This window comes from Coloeus monedula, assembly GCF_965178545.1.
Source record: "Coloeus monedula genome assembly, chromosome: 3".
Taxonomy (NCBI): domain Eukaryota; kingdom Metazoa; phylum Chordata; class Aves; order Passeriformes; family Corvidae; genus Coloeus; species Coloeus monedula.
Window position 1 is genome coordinate 87,247,836 of NC_138783.1, and position 12,329 is coordinate 87,260,164.

Consider the following 12,329-nt stretch of genomic DNA (forward strand, 5'->3'; position numbering starts at 1 on the left):
GGATCAGGGGACACCTGAGTCCTTTGATCTCTGTCTATAATGCACAGGTAGATCCCTGTCCCCTGTGCTACCCTGTCCTACATCAACCCCACCACCTCCCCAGTGCTGGCAGGGCTCCATCCATGGCAGGGAGCAAGGTCAGCTCACAGCGCTCACAAAAACTGTTACTGGTTTTCCCCAGGTTAACTCTCCATTCTTTGGGAACTCTATCAGCTGGCAGGGGAGCTGCATGAGCAGCGTAAGTTTGCCTGGGGATGCACCTTCACCTCTGCCTGAAGGTGCTGTTCAATCCTTAAATGCCAAACAGCTTCTAATTTTCAAAGTTTCTGTAATTTATTGCCAGAACAAAGGATGAACTCTAACCTTATTTGAGGATAACAAACTCCCACTACATTCAAAAATCCCACTGGGGTATCACTGGGGTATCTGAAAAACATACTGCTGTACAGAAAACACGGTTCTTCACTCCTCCTCTCTCTTTTGCATAATTTAGTTCTCCCTTGTAGTATGCAAATAACAGCAATGTGTAGTGGGCCTCATTCCATATCTTTTGGGCCAGATCTGTTTTTATTCTGAACTCTTTTTTATTTCATCATTTTATCCATGGCTCAGACCTAGGAAGCTGCTCACAGCACAGCTAACGACTTGCATTTTTAAATCTGTTTGATTTTCATTTAAAGATGCTTAAGAGAATCCCCTGCTTAAAGCCTTTGCTTACCTAAAGAATAGACATGGGAGATTATCCGTAAGCATGCTTCACCTGCAGCAAGCAATGAGCATCTCTTAAGACAGCTCACACTAGGTGCTTATTCAAGATTCAGCCTCTGCTGAGATCACCAGCAAATGCTCCAGCTGTGACAGGACACACCGCCCCACTAGGAACTGTACCCTGCCTCATGCACCCTGCCAGCAGGCAGGAATAGCTTACACTCAGCAACCTGAACTCCATGGGAGACAGTCATCCAGAGATAAAAAAACAAATAAGTAAAGAGAATCCATGTTTATTTACTACCAGTCCCCAGGGAAATAAATCAGTAAATAAATAGAGAAGCTCAGAGTATCTCTCTGAACAGCTTTCCTTGCAGAATGCTTGTAACATATGTGTTTGCCTCACCTAACAGAATAGCATTCGTAGAAAGAAAGACAAAGGGACCTCAAACTGGTTTTTATCTGCATAAGGTTTCCACTAATGAGACTTCACTGACACCCCTGTAATGCATCTGGAAGTTTTAGTGACACCAGACCTAGCCCGGAACAAGCTGCTCTCAGCCATGTATCCCCTCACAGACCCCCACTGGGATCCCCAGTCCTGTGCTCGGTCCCCTTACAGTTTGTATGCTTCTGCTGAAAAAGGAAAGGACTGCAAAGCCTGTCAGGACATGGGAGTAAGGCCGGGTGGAGGGAGCATGGGTCTGATTCCCTGAAACACAAAAGCCCATGAAAATGCCTGGCTGGAGAGGTTTCCTATGGCCTAAGTGCAGTTGGCCCTGCTGCAACCCTCAGCAAGCTCCACACTGCAGAGCCCAAGGCCACCAAGGAGCTCCCCTCGCTGCAGGTGGAGGCATAGCCACAAATCTCACCTATTTTTCATCTCCATGGTCAAAAGACCAAATTAATTCTGTTTTCTGTGCTGTGACCACAACCTCTAGTGAGCAACAGAGGCAGACAAGGTTGCGGACATGTTTGACTATAATGAAAGACAGTTAATCCAGCAGATGTAAACGGATTACAGAAACATTAAACATGTTTTCAGGCTGGACCATTCCAGAAGAACGACTGTACACTCTTTTGTTAATTGTAATTTAAGGGATTCACCATTTAAAAGTGAATATTCACAGGCAGCACCCTAACAAATGCAAAACAGGAGACAGAGACTTTCTTACATATAGCAACCACAACTAATGCTTTGATAAAATCCTAGTATAAAGCATGAAAATCCAGTACACCTACAATACTATTTTCAACTTTTCTCATCTATTTTATCTTCTTTTCTTTTTTTCATAAGAAAGAGATATGCATCATGCTGTCTGCCTGCTACACCATATCAACGTAGGAACCCATTTTCATTTTCCACTGCATCTGACAAAGAAGCAGAGAGATCAAACTTCATTTCATTCCTACAAGTTTCATGAGAAGCTGTGACTAGACAAGGGGAGAGCAATCTAAATTAGTGCCTCATTAAGTAAAAATGTGAGGGTAGCAGTCATCTATTCCCTCTGGCTTGCTGACTGGGCCACTCAGTATGCATGTAGCTCAGAAACAGCCTCAGCAAGACCAGCCCCGCTCCTCTCTGATAATTAAGAGATATGGAGGAGACTTGCAGGGCCATTATGAAAGATCCTGGGAGAAAAGGACAGTAGAAGTAAAATGTAGGTGTTGCAATGGGAGATGGGAACAAGGGATATCAAATGTGGAGCTGGGATTATTGCAAAGATACAATGCTGGGGGCACAGAACACAAAGCTTCACTCGTTTCTCTGCTCTTGAAAAAGCTTGTTATTTTTAGTGCTTATGACTGAATTCAAAGCCAATTGAACTCTGAGGGAGGATTTCCACTGAACTATTTTTGTGGGGATGGGACAAAATATACTTACTTCTCATAACTGTTCCTCTCAATCTAACAAGAGTAATTGATGCTGCTTCTTTCTATCTCAGCTATGTACATCTTTCACAGGAATAGTACACACACCCCATATACTGAAATACTTTTATTTCTCCACAACAAAAGCTAATTAATAGAGGAAAAAGATGGAGAAACAACTATGGTGAAGACTAGTACAGAGTCACTTCTGCAGAACTGCAATCTAATTTAGATTTGGCAGATCACTTCACCCAAAAAAGAAGGCATCTGATTCTGAATTTCAGTGAAATGCCAGTATTATGTGAAGTTGCATTTGTAAATGGATTGCTGTTTGCTCTTATGAAAGTGTTACTTTTTCCTTCTTAACAGAAAGTTAGAGTTTCATTTCTGTTACTGAGATTGCTGGTGAAATGCATGTTTTGGAGTAAGGGCTGAGGTTGTCGTGACAAAAGACAGGTAAACTCTACTTGCAAAGTTACGTGCATATATTAGATACTATATAGCTCAATGAATAGAGAGAAATAGGTGCTACCTGCCCTAAACTAATTATTTCCACACTGCTAAGGATTAGGCTTTATCAACATATTAGTAGGTAAGCACATTATTGCCTCTGTGCAGTGAAAAATGTTTTTATAGCAGAAATTTTCAGTTACAGATAAAAATAAACCTAGAAAAGAATCTTAGGGAAATGCTAAGAAAATTCAGAGATAATTGCATTTAAAGCTCATTATTGAACATAAACTAAACCAACCAGGAATACTTCTCATCACATTTATTTAATATTGCAGTTTCAGGGTAAATGAAAAAATCAGGTGTCACAGAAGGGGCTCATTAGTGTAAAATATAATAACTCTCTAAAGATGCTCAGCTACTTCTTCTGATTACTTCATCATTTACCACTTTAAACATCATTGTCTTTTTTGCCATCTAGTTAAAATCATGGCAGGTACTATTCATAAGTTAGTTGTAATAAGAGGAAAATGCATGGTAGATATTTAATGGTTTTCCCAAAACTTCTTTAAAAAAAAAAGGTAAAAATTTCTGGAAAAATAACTGAAGAGTATTTTGCTATCAAAAGATACACTTTACTCTCTCTCTTTTAAGAGAAGTGTTTCCAATAACTTGCTTTAATAGGATTGCAATTATATCTGAACTTCAGACAAATGAACAGTTTGTGGAAAAGACAGTGGAGAACACAAACTTTTGGATAAAGCCAGCTGGCCAGACATCAAAGGAAATAGATTTACATTTTCTAAGTTAGCTTCTTGCCACCCCTTCCGTATGGATTCTTGAGATCTAAAAATGTTGATTTTGTGAATTTGTGCACTGAACACTCAATTCTTTCATATCAGTTTAGAACACAGGACTGACTAAAATGATGAAACTTTAATACTACTTTCAGATTCTTAAAAAATAATTTAATTCATTTACTTAGCAAAAGCAACATTTTACTACCTTCTGGAAAGGAGCAATTTGTGAGCAGTGCAGTGAAAGCCTGTTTTTCATAGGGTGACATCTTACAGTCCTCCTCCCCAGCACCCTAATGCCCTTTTCAATGTCCTGAACTGCGTTCCAGGGTCATCAAATGCCTCCCAGTACTGTCAGCTCCCCAGGTCACTGACCTGCAGCTTCACTGGGAGGCACTGCGTGCCAGGGCTTCTCCTGCACCAAGTATGAGCTGGATGGCCTGAGAGACACTCCTGCTCTTTGGCCAGCTGGTGGGCCAGAGATTCTGAAGCTGTTTGGCTGTTCAGCAGTGGGACTGGCTGACAACTGTCTGCCTCCTGCAAGCAGTTCTACATATCAATTTATTTTCCCAGTTATTAAAATTGTCTTATGGGTTCAAAAAGCTATCTGGAGATACGGAGAATGAAAGGAAGACAGAATAAAAAAATAAACAGACATGCATGACTGCATAAGGATACGATAATTCTTACAAAATTAGTCTTTAAAAATATGAGAAAGAACTCCCTAGCATCACAAGTACTTGGAATGAGGTATCCCAGCAGAAGTAACTGCTTAGGGCTGCAGAGACTAACTTGAAATAACAGCCTGAAGGAGAGGTATGTTTTGCCTAAATAGCAGGATTATGGTCTTAGTGATAACAGCTGTGAGCTGGAGAAGAAGTATGTGAAACTACAGACACACCATGGACTGAATTCTTCAGAGTGTACCAAGCAATACTGGGTTGGCTACACATAATTGGGATCTTCTGTTCTCCGTGTTTCTGCTATTATAAATATTATTAGCAGATGGCAACTATACTGCGGGTACATGAACAACGTCCATCCCTGTTGGTTTTGGCTCTCAGACAGATTTCTGAAATTGCACGTCCAAAATGCAAACACACCAGGACTGTGCATCATCAGTGTGACCCCATGGATGGCCTGGGACTTGCAAAGTAAGAGCTGGGCAGCTTGGAGCCACCCATGGGCTACCTCATCTCAGGGAGATCTGTGTGCAAGCAGCCACAAAAGGCACCAACCCTCACAGAGCTGCCACTACATGGATGTCCCAAGGGCCCACAAAAGCAGTGGGCCTGAAAACTGAAAATACTCTTCATGCTTGTATTTGACTTTTAATCATTCTCTAGCTTTATTATTAATGTTTACTTTTGAGACAATTGTGAGCTACCTTGAAATGCTTCAGTAAAACACCTTAACTTGTTACAGCATTATACAAGTCAAGGCTGAATTTAAGCAGGCTTGAAAAAGCTTTGACTCGTGCTGGACTGTTTCTGCAGAAGTAGATTCTTAAAACTGTTAAACCAAAAACAGGGGGGGAGGGGACTTCACAACCTCTTCTCAGTTCGTCTATATCTTTGAATTTTAATTCAGTGATTTTTCTTTAGATAGCTGCTACCAATTATGTCTACAGTCCTCCTCTACTGCCTACTAATGTGGATAATTCTCGATAGTCATTACACATTTATGTTAAACATTAATCACAGTCTTTTGCTGAGATTTCTCAAGTAGCCTAGTAGATTGAAATACATAATTTCTGTTTATTTTGCCATGCATTGTGCATCAACATCCCCCAAGGTGTCTTTGGCTATCTCAGCAAAAAACATATTTATGATTTAATATAAATATGGAATGACTATGGAGAACTGTAGAAAAATATCTGCCTTCATCTGTAATGTCCTGCAGTATTTTGTTTTTTAATTTGTGCTCCTTTGACCAATCACTTTTATCTAGCACATTGCAAAACACACTGCTATATAACAGCGCAGTAGAAACATGGATGAAGCTAATGAAGAAGGACCTGGTAGCAAAAGTGTTATCAGTATTAAATTCCTGCAGTTAATACAACAGCCTACATGTTAATTGTACCGCTCTGTCCTGAAGAGTCAGTCCCAAAGCACTTAGCAAATTACACTCTGAAACTGCTTCTGCCTCTGAAGCAGAAGCACTGGAGCATCCTCTGTCTTTTGAGCAGGGTCAAAATTCAGCCCTAAGGCGGTGTGTGAATGGTGCAGTGAATTGGAGCTGCTTATCTCTGCAGGCCTGGACTAAAATTACTAGATCAGAAACGGGGGGCGAGGGGGGTGGAGTGGGGGGAATTTATGGGATGATCTCATTTTAGTGCACAGAAGCTTTTCAACTAACTTGCAGAAAACAAGTGTCCTAGTTTCCTCTAACTCTCCTGTTCTGGTTATCTGACAGGTTACAGGTCACACTGATTTCTACCTGGGACTTTGATTCAGTATTTGCTTTGGAGTTGAAAGGGAGTTAAATCTTATCAGTTTTGGGTTGTTAGGTTTGGGCTTTTTTTGCATCCTTGTCTATCTGTTAGAGGAGAAACACACTTAGAAAACCCACACACCAAGCAGGTCATACTCAACTATTGCAATATGCTGCCTTCTGCAGGAATGAGAAACTTCCAAGAAGGACTTAAGGTTACAGTCACCACGATTTTCTCAATGTGGAAATACTTTGTCAAACTACAATAATGTAAAGACAAGTTTAAAGCCAGTCCCACTCTATCACTGCTTTCTTAAATTCTGTCACAAAATCCTGGGAGACTTTAGCCTTAGACCATGGTGAAAGCAGGACCAGATTTTTCCAAGGGGAATAAATGAATGTGCAACTCCTTGCATCCTTTGTAGAGTGCAGTCCTACAACTGTTCATATAAACCTTCCAGGTCACAGGCTTCCGCCTACCTACACGGGCCATGTTCTGGATACCAGGCTGAGCTTTCTTTGCTTACAGCATAGACAGTCATCAGTCAAAGTTTGGTCTTTCTCCTAGTTCCAATCTGGAACAAATCAGTTTGCTTGAAATCCGAAACTGATTTGCATCTCCATTTTGTATCTTCTTATAGCAAGGAATTGATGGGTGTGCTTGTGAATCAGCATGTTGGGAGGATTCATTTTTTTCTGGTGAAATCATAAATAATTGTTCTCCTCCACAAAGAAGAATCAACCTACGTTTCCCAAGCACTTGCAAAATGCTTTTTCCAGATTCCATTGTATAGCTCATATTCGGAAAGTTCTTAAGATCTCTGGGTATAGGAAAAACATATAAACAGAGCGTTTCTGACTTTATTTTTCATTTTCTGAGAGCTACAGTCAGAGTATCTCTTTGAGACAGTTTTCAGAATATCACCATCAGGAAAGCATCCAAAGCAAAAAAAGGAAACAGGATTCCTTGCTATATGCTTCGGGGAAACACGATTTTTAATTATTCTAACAAGTTTCAAACTCAGACATCCTTCTAAGCAGTCACTATCTTAGGTCACTCAGGAAGAAAGCCTACACCAGCTAGTAACATGCATCAAGTCCCACTGTTGCAGTTTCGGGGGCTTTTTTTTACACTACTGCCTATAACCAGCACCCATCAGGTGAGCGAGAAGGTGCAAGACCCTCACATCACAGACACAGGGGCAGAGGGCACCACAGACCCCGGCTGTGCTAAACCCCAGACAAAGCACTCAGCAGCTGTAGGCCTGGTCTGAGCTCCTTGTGCCCCACAAGCCTTTCTGCAACAGCACTGCAGACAGAAAGAACTGATAGAAGAGAGCAAATATGAACAGGAGATCAAATCACTCCCTTCCCCCTGACACCAGAACCTTAAGATGAAATGCAAAGCCAGCTTGTTTTGTTCAGCTGCCCTGTACCGTACGGAGCCAAGGTTTCTCATTTCCTTAAAAAACACAAAGCAGAAATTCAAATGCAACTGGCAACTCACCCGAAGTGGCTGGCTAAACTCATGGAAACGCAGAAGAGGAAGAAGTTTTTGATCATGATAAAGTCAGAGACCATCCCATTGTCCATTCCAGAGGAGAAGAGGAACGCAGGTGGTGGCTTTGGTGAAGGTGCAGCTGTTCACTCTGTTCTTACACTGCAACAGTACAAAAAATTGATAAATTATTGCATGGACAGAGAGCAGGATAGCGGAGTTCAGCTAACACCGCATCTTTTGCTATCTGCGTTTTTCACAAACTTATCTAGGCTTATGTAAACATCAGCTGTTTATGTAAAATTGTGTATCTTCAAGGACATGTTTTACCTTCTGCTGACAGCAAACTGCAAAACAGAAAAAATTCTCTGTGGCCCAGCTTTTCCCTATATTTATCTGTGGTACAAGTAACTAAAGAAATAGCCACCATTTTCCAAATGCCAATTTCAACCCTTTACCTATTTCAACAACTTCCACATGCCTGCAAACCCAGGGCTGTGTGCAGCCTCCGCATCCTTTCCTTCCATCGCAATTTTTTCCCATTAAATACCCGGCTTCCCTTTCCAAAATCCCAGTTGAAATGCCAAGAAACACCTACTGCTTCTTGGAATTCATGCTGCTGATGCACGGCTTAGCAAAAGGAGGGTGGGTTGTTGGGGGGGGTGGGGGGGTGGGGGGAAGAGGGTAAAAAGTGACCTTCCTCTCAAAGGCACATAAACCTCACGCTAGCACGAAGAACGACAGTAATGTAGCTGCTCCAGCGACTGCTGCTTTTTGGATACCTGCCTCAGCGACCAGATCACCAATTTCAGCATTGTGCACTAACGTTTTCCTCTGTGCCCTATTAAAAACAAACAAAAAAAACCAAAACCACAACAAAACCCCCCAAAAGCCAACAAAACAAAAAACAAACAAAGCACCCCGAACCCAACAAAAACCCCAAAACAGCCCCCAGAAACACACCCAGAGAGGAATTGCCTGGATTTTCCACCTGAACCCTGTGCCCCCGTGCTACATCGCTCAGCAACTTGTTTTCCCACCCCGCCGGCGCCGCAAGGCAAAACGCCCGAACCAAAAGCCGCCCCCCGGGGCTCCCCCGCCCGGCCCGCGCTGCCCCGCACCGGGTCCCGCTCGCTCCGCACCGGGCACTGCGGGGCCGCCGCTCTCTGCCCGCAGCCCCGGCCCGCCCGCACCTGTCCGGCGACCGTCGCTCACTCGCCGCCGCCGCCCGCGCACTGCGCCCGGGGCGACGCGCACCGCTCCGCTCCGCGGAGGGTGGCACCTGCCCGCCCGTGCCCGTTCCGCCGCTCCTTCCCGTCTTCCCTCCCCAGTCCCCACGGCACTCCGGGATTGCCCCCGCCCCGCCCGCCGGCCGAAGTTTCCCGCGGCCATGTGCGCGGCGCGGGGCGCGGCGGTGCCCGCCCGGGGGGCTGACCGGGGCTCCCCGCCGCCCTCCACCTGCCCGGCCGGGCGCGGCAGCCCGGCGCTTACCAGCCGCCGGCGGGGGGACGAGGACGAGGGGGCAGTGTTTGCCCGAAAGTTGCGGAGCGGCAGCAGGAGCGGAGCGGGAGCGGCGGCGCTGCCTCCCGGCCGCTGGCAGGCGCGGCCCCGCCGCAGCGCCGCGCCCGCGCCGCCCCCGCGCGGAGCCCGCGGCCGGGAGCGCGGGGCGGTGTGCGGGGCCCGCGGCCCTCGGGCACCCCGGCGGGGACCTCCCGCAGGGCGCCGCTCCCGGACCCGTCGCAGCCCCGGGAGGCTTCAGCGGCTCCCCGAGCTCTCCGCACTGGTCTCCCGCGAGCAGCCCCCACCGAGCGCCCCCGGGGCAGGGTTCCGGGCGAGCCCGGCCGGCACCGACCGTCCTCGGGGAGAGGGAGCCTCTGCCACAGCCCGGGCGTGCAGGTGTGGTGTGCCCGTGGGGCAGCGGCATGGCCGAGGCTTGCCGGTATATAGGCTCGTTGTACCACACGTGTATAAGCGTACATATGTATACATACATCCCTATGTATCCAGATCTTAGCTCTACTCCTCTTCCAGTAGACCTGACCTAAACCATTAAATGCTCAAGTGGTAGGTTTATATCCACAACATAAACTCCCTTTTTTACATCCTCATTATTAGGCATCCATAGTTTATATATCAGTGTTACAAATTCCAGGAGACCTGCAGTAACTTCGAGGTTTCCTTGTGATTGTGTGTGGTGCTATTCCTGAAAAATGGATGCACTGTTTCACAGCTTCAATGATAGGAGCATTACACTCGCTCCATGTTCAAGTCACATATATAATGTGCTTGCAAGTGCATTTTGAACTACATTAAAGATGAAATGAGTGTTATATAGTCCCAGTTCCTGGGGATTCCTTGAGATGAATGCAACGTTTTGCAGCATGCACATGTTATACCGGATAATATATGGTTTCTGTATATACTGCTGTGGCTGTGCTTCAAAGTAACACTCCAAACTCAGTTATTAAATTATCAGATCCAGTGAGGTAGTGTATGTCTTTCAGGCAACGTTATGGATCAATGAAGCACTAGTTTTTTCCCTGTATCCATATAAAAGCTCTATGAAATTAATACCTCCACTGAAATCAATATTAGTTCTGTAGCTCATTGCCACAGAGGGTGCTGCTCTATGTGTGCCTAGTTCCCAGTCTGCACCATCTGAGTTGAAAACTGGTCCTTAGAAATTTCAGTTTACATTTTTTTCCCACCTAACAAAATCAGAAATGTTGCCCCAGGGAGAATTTTCTAAGTAAACAATGAATCATTTTCCTAGTATCAATCGAGTAGCATTTTCTCGGGCAGTTCTTTGTAATTCCCCTCTTCAGCATTCCCTTGAGACTTATCAGGGATTGAACTAGATGATCTTTAAAGGTCCCTTTCAACCCAAACCAGTCTATGGTTCAATGGCTCTATCTGGTGCTTAGCTGTGTTCGAGTTTTATAGCAATGATTTATGATCTTGAATGCAGAGCCAATGACATACGTTGTTCTTCGTTGTTCCTTAGTGACTTCAATAAATATGAAGTTGTGAATGAATGTTGCTATCAGAACAGCTTTCCCAGTGCTTAAAAATATCTGAGTTAAGTAGTATGAAGCGCCAGTAGTTTCTCATGATAATGTTCTTTCCTAGGAGTGTTTAAATCACATTTTTTGCAGTGCTTTGATTTCTAGTACAAACTATTTATATCTCTATATAGGTGATGTTGTAAAAATACACGATCTCTAAATAATTGTACAAAAGATATATGTAGGAATATTGGCCTAGACTTTGGTGTAAGTGGGTGACAGCTGTGTGCTTCGGCCTCTCGCTCCAGCTCCTTGACGAGCAGAACTGAGTCTCCGTTCCTCCGACTCCCTAGATCTTCTCCGCAAAGCCATATGCTGTGGATCCGCTTCTCAACACCAAAGGGAGAAAGCATTTAGGAGCTGGGGGAGCAGAATAGCAAGAAAATGTTTAAGGAAAGCTTAAAGAAAAAGAAAAGATAAACGAGAATGATGGAATCACAGAAGGGTTTGAGTTGGAAAGGGGTCTTAGACATCACCTAGTTCCAACCCCTGCCACGGGAAAGGAGTCCACGAAAGCGCCTTACTCGGCGAAACACTGAGCTGAGAAGTGCCGGTGTCCCGCATAGCGGTGCCACGCACGCCGCGGCGAGCCCACCCGCTCCTCCCGCCGTGTCACTGTCCCCGGGTGGGCGACCTGGGCCGGGGCTGCTGTTCGTGCCGCGGCCGCCGGAGGGCAGCACAGCCCCACGCAAGCGGCGGCCCCGGCGGCGGGGGACGGGCAGCGGGGCGAGCCGGGCAGCGCTCGCTCGGTGGGCACGGCCGGGCTGGTCAAACCCTGACTGCACAGTCCGCGGGCTGGTCCCGGCAGGACAGCGGCTTTGGCCTGTGATCGCAGTTATTGCCGGCAGGAGAGAGGTCGCTGCTATGAAGGCGACGGTATTGCACGTCCTCCGCTGTGTGTTTCTTCAGGCACTCCCTTGTGATTCACACCCTGTTTGTATCCTCAGCCTCCTTGTCACGTTTTAAAGGATACGTTGAATTTACTATGTGAATCAAATGCTTTCTATTAGGGTCAGGGAAATGTTTTGTTTGGTTGATTGTTCTCTGTGCTGGCATGTAGCAAAATACCAACATGGCCATTCCATACAGTGATTTTCTTTCAAATTTGGGAGAAGTTTGCGTGGTCCGTCTCTGACAGTTCTCCCTGTTTCACTAAGTAATGTTGCTTATTTGCAGAGATGAATGCATTGGAGGATGATCATCCTCTACATGGGACTGAAACAATAGTGCAGGCAAATTGGACTGTGGTTTTTACTATGGCACATGCTCAGGAGCTCACTGGGAAATACACACCAGCCCCTCACTGCGACGCTCTGTTAGAAAATGGCCTGTTTTGCCAGTAGCCAAAGGTGTCTCTGTGATTGATCAAGTCATTCCTTCTTCCAGGAGAGTTACAGAGACCTCATGAAGTTGCATGGAGTCGTGACATGCTGTGGGAATTGCTGCAAGTAGCCTCTTCAGAGGCATTCTCTTCTACCAAAACAATTCAATTCCATCATCTAG

The 12,329-nt window shown here is 45.3% G+C and overlaps 2 protein-coding genes across 2 annotated transcripts in view; one reads left to right on the plus strand and one right to left on the minus strand.

Moving 5' to 3' along the window:
- GABRA5 (gamma-aminobutyric acid type A receptor subunit alpha5) overlaps positions 1–7,856 on the minus strand; it is a gene marked incomplete at both ends in the record, with an annotated part of 53,925 nt that extends 46,069 nt beyond the window's left edge. Inside the window, one exon of the mRNA XM_082278673.1 lies at positions 7,771–7,856. Within this exon, the coding sequence (XP_082134799.1) occupies positions 7,771–7,856 (86 nt within the window). The remainder of the gene's footprint in view (positions 1–7,770) is intronic.
- GABRB3 (gamma-aminobutyric acid type A receptor subunit beta3) overlaps positions 1–12,329 on the plus strand; it is a gene marked incomplete at both ends in the record, with an annotated part of 196,129 nt that overhangs the window by 38,949 nt on the left and 144,851 nt on the right. The gene's annotated exons all lie outside the window — the stretch shown is intronic.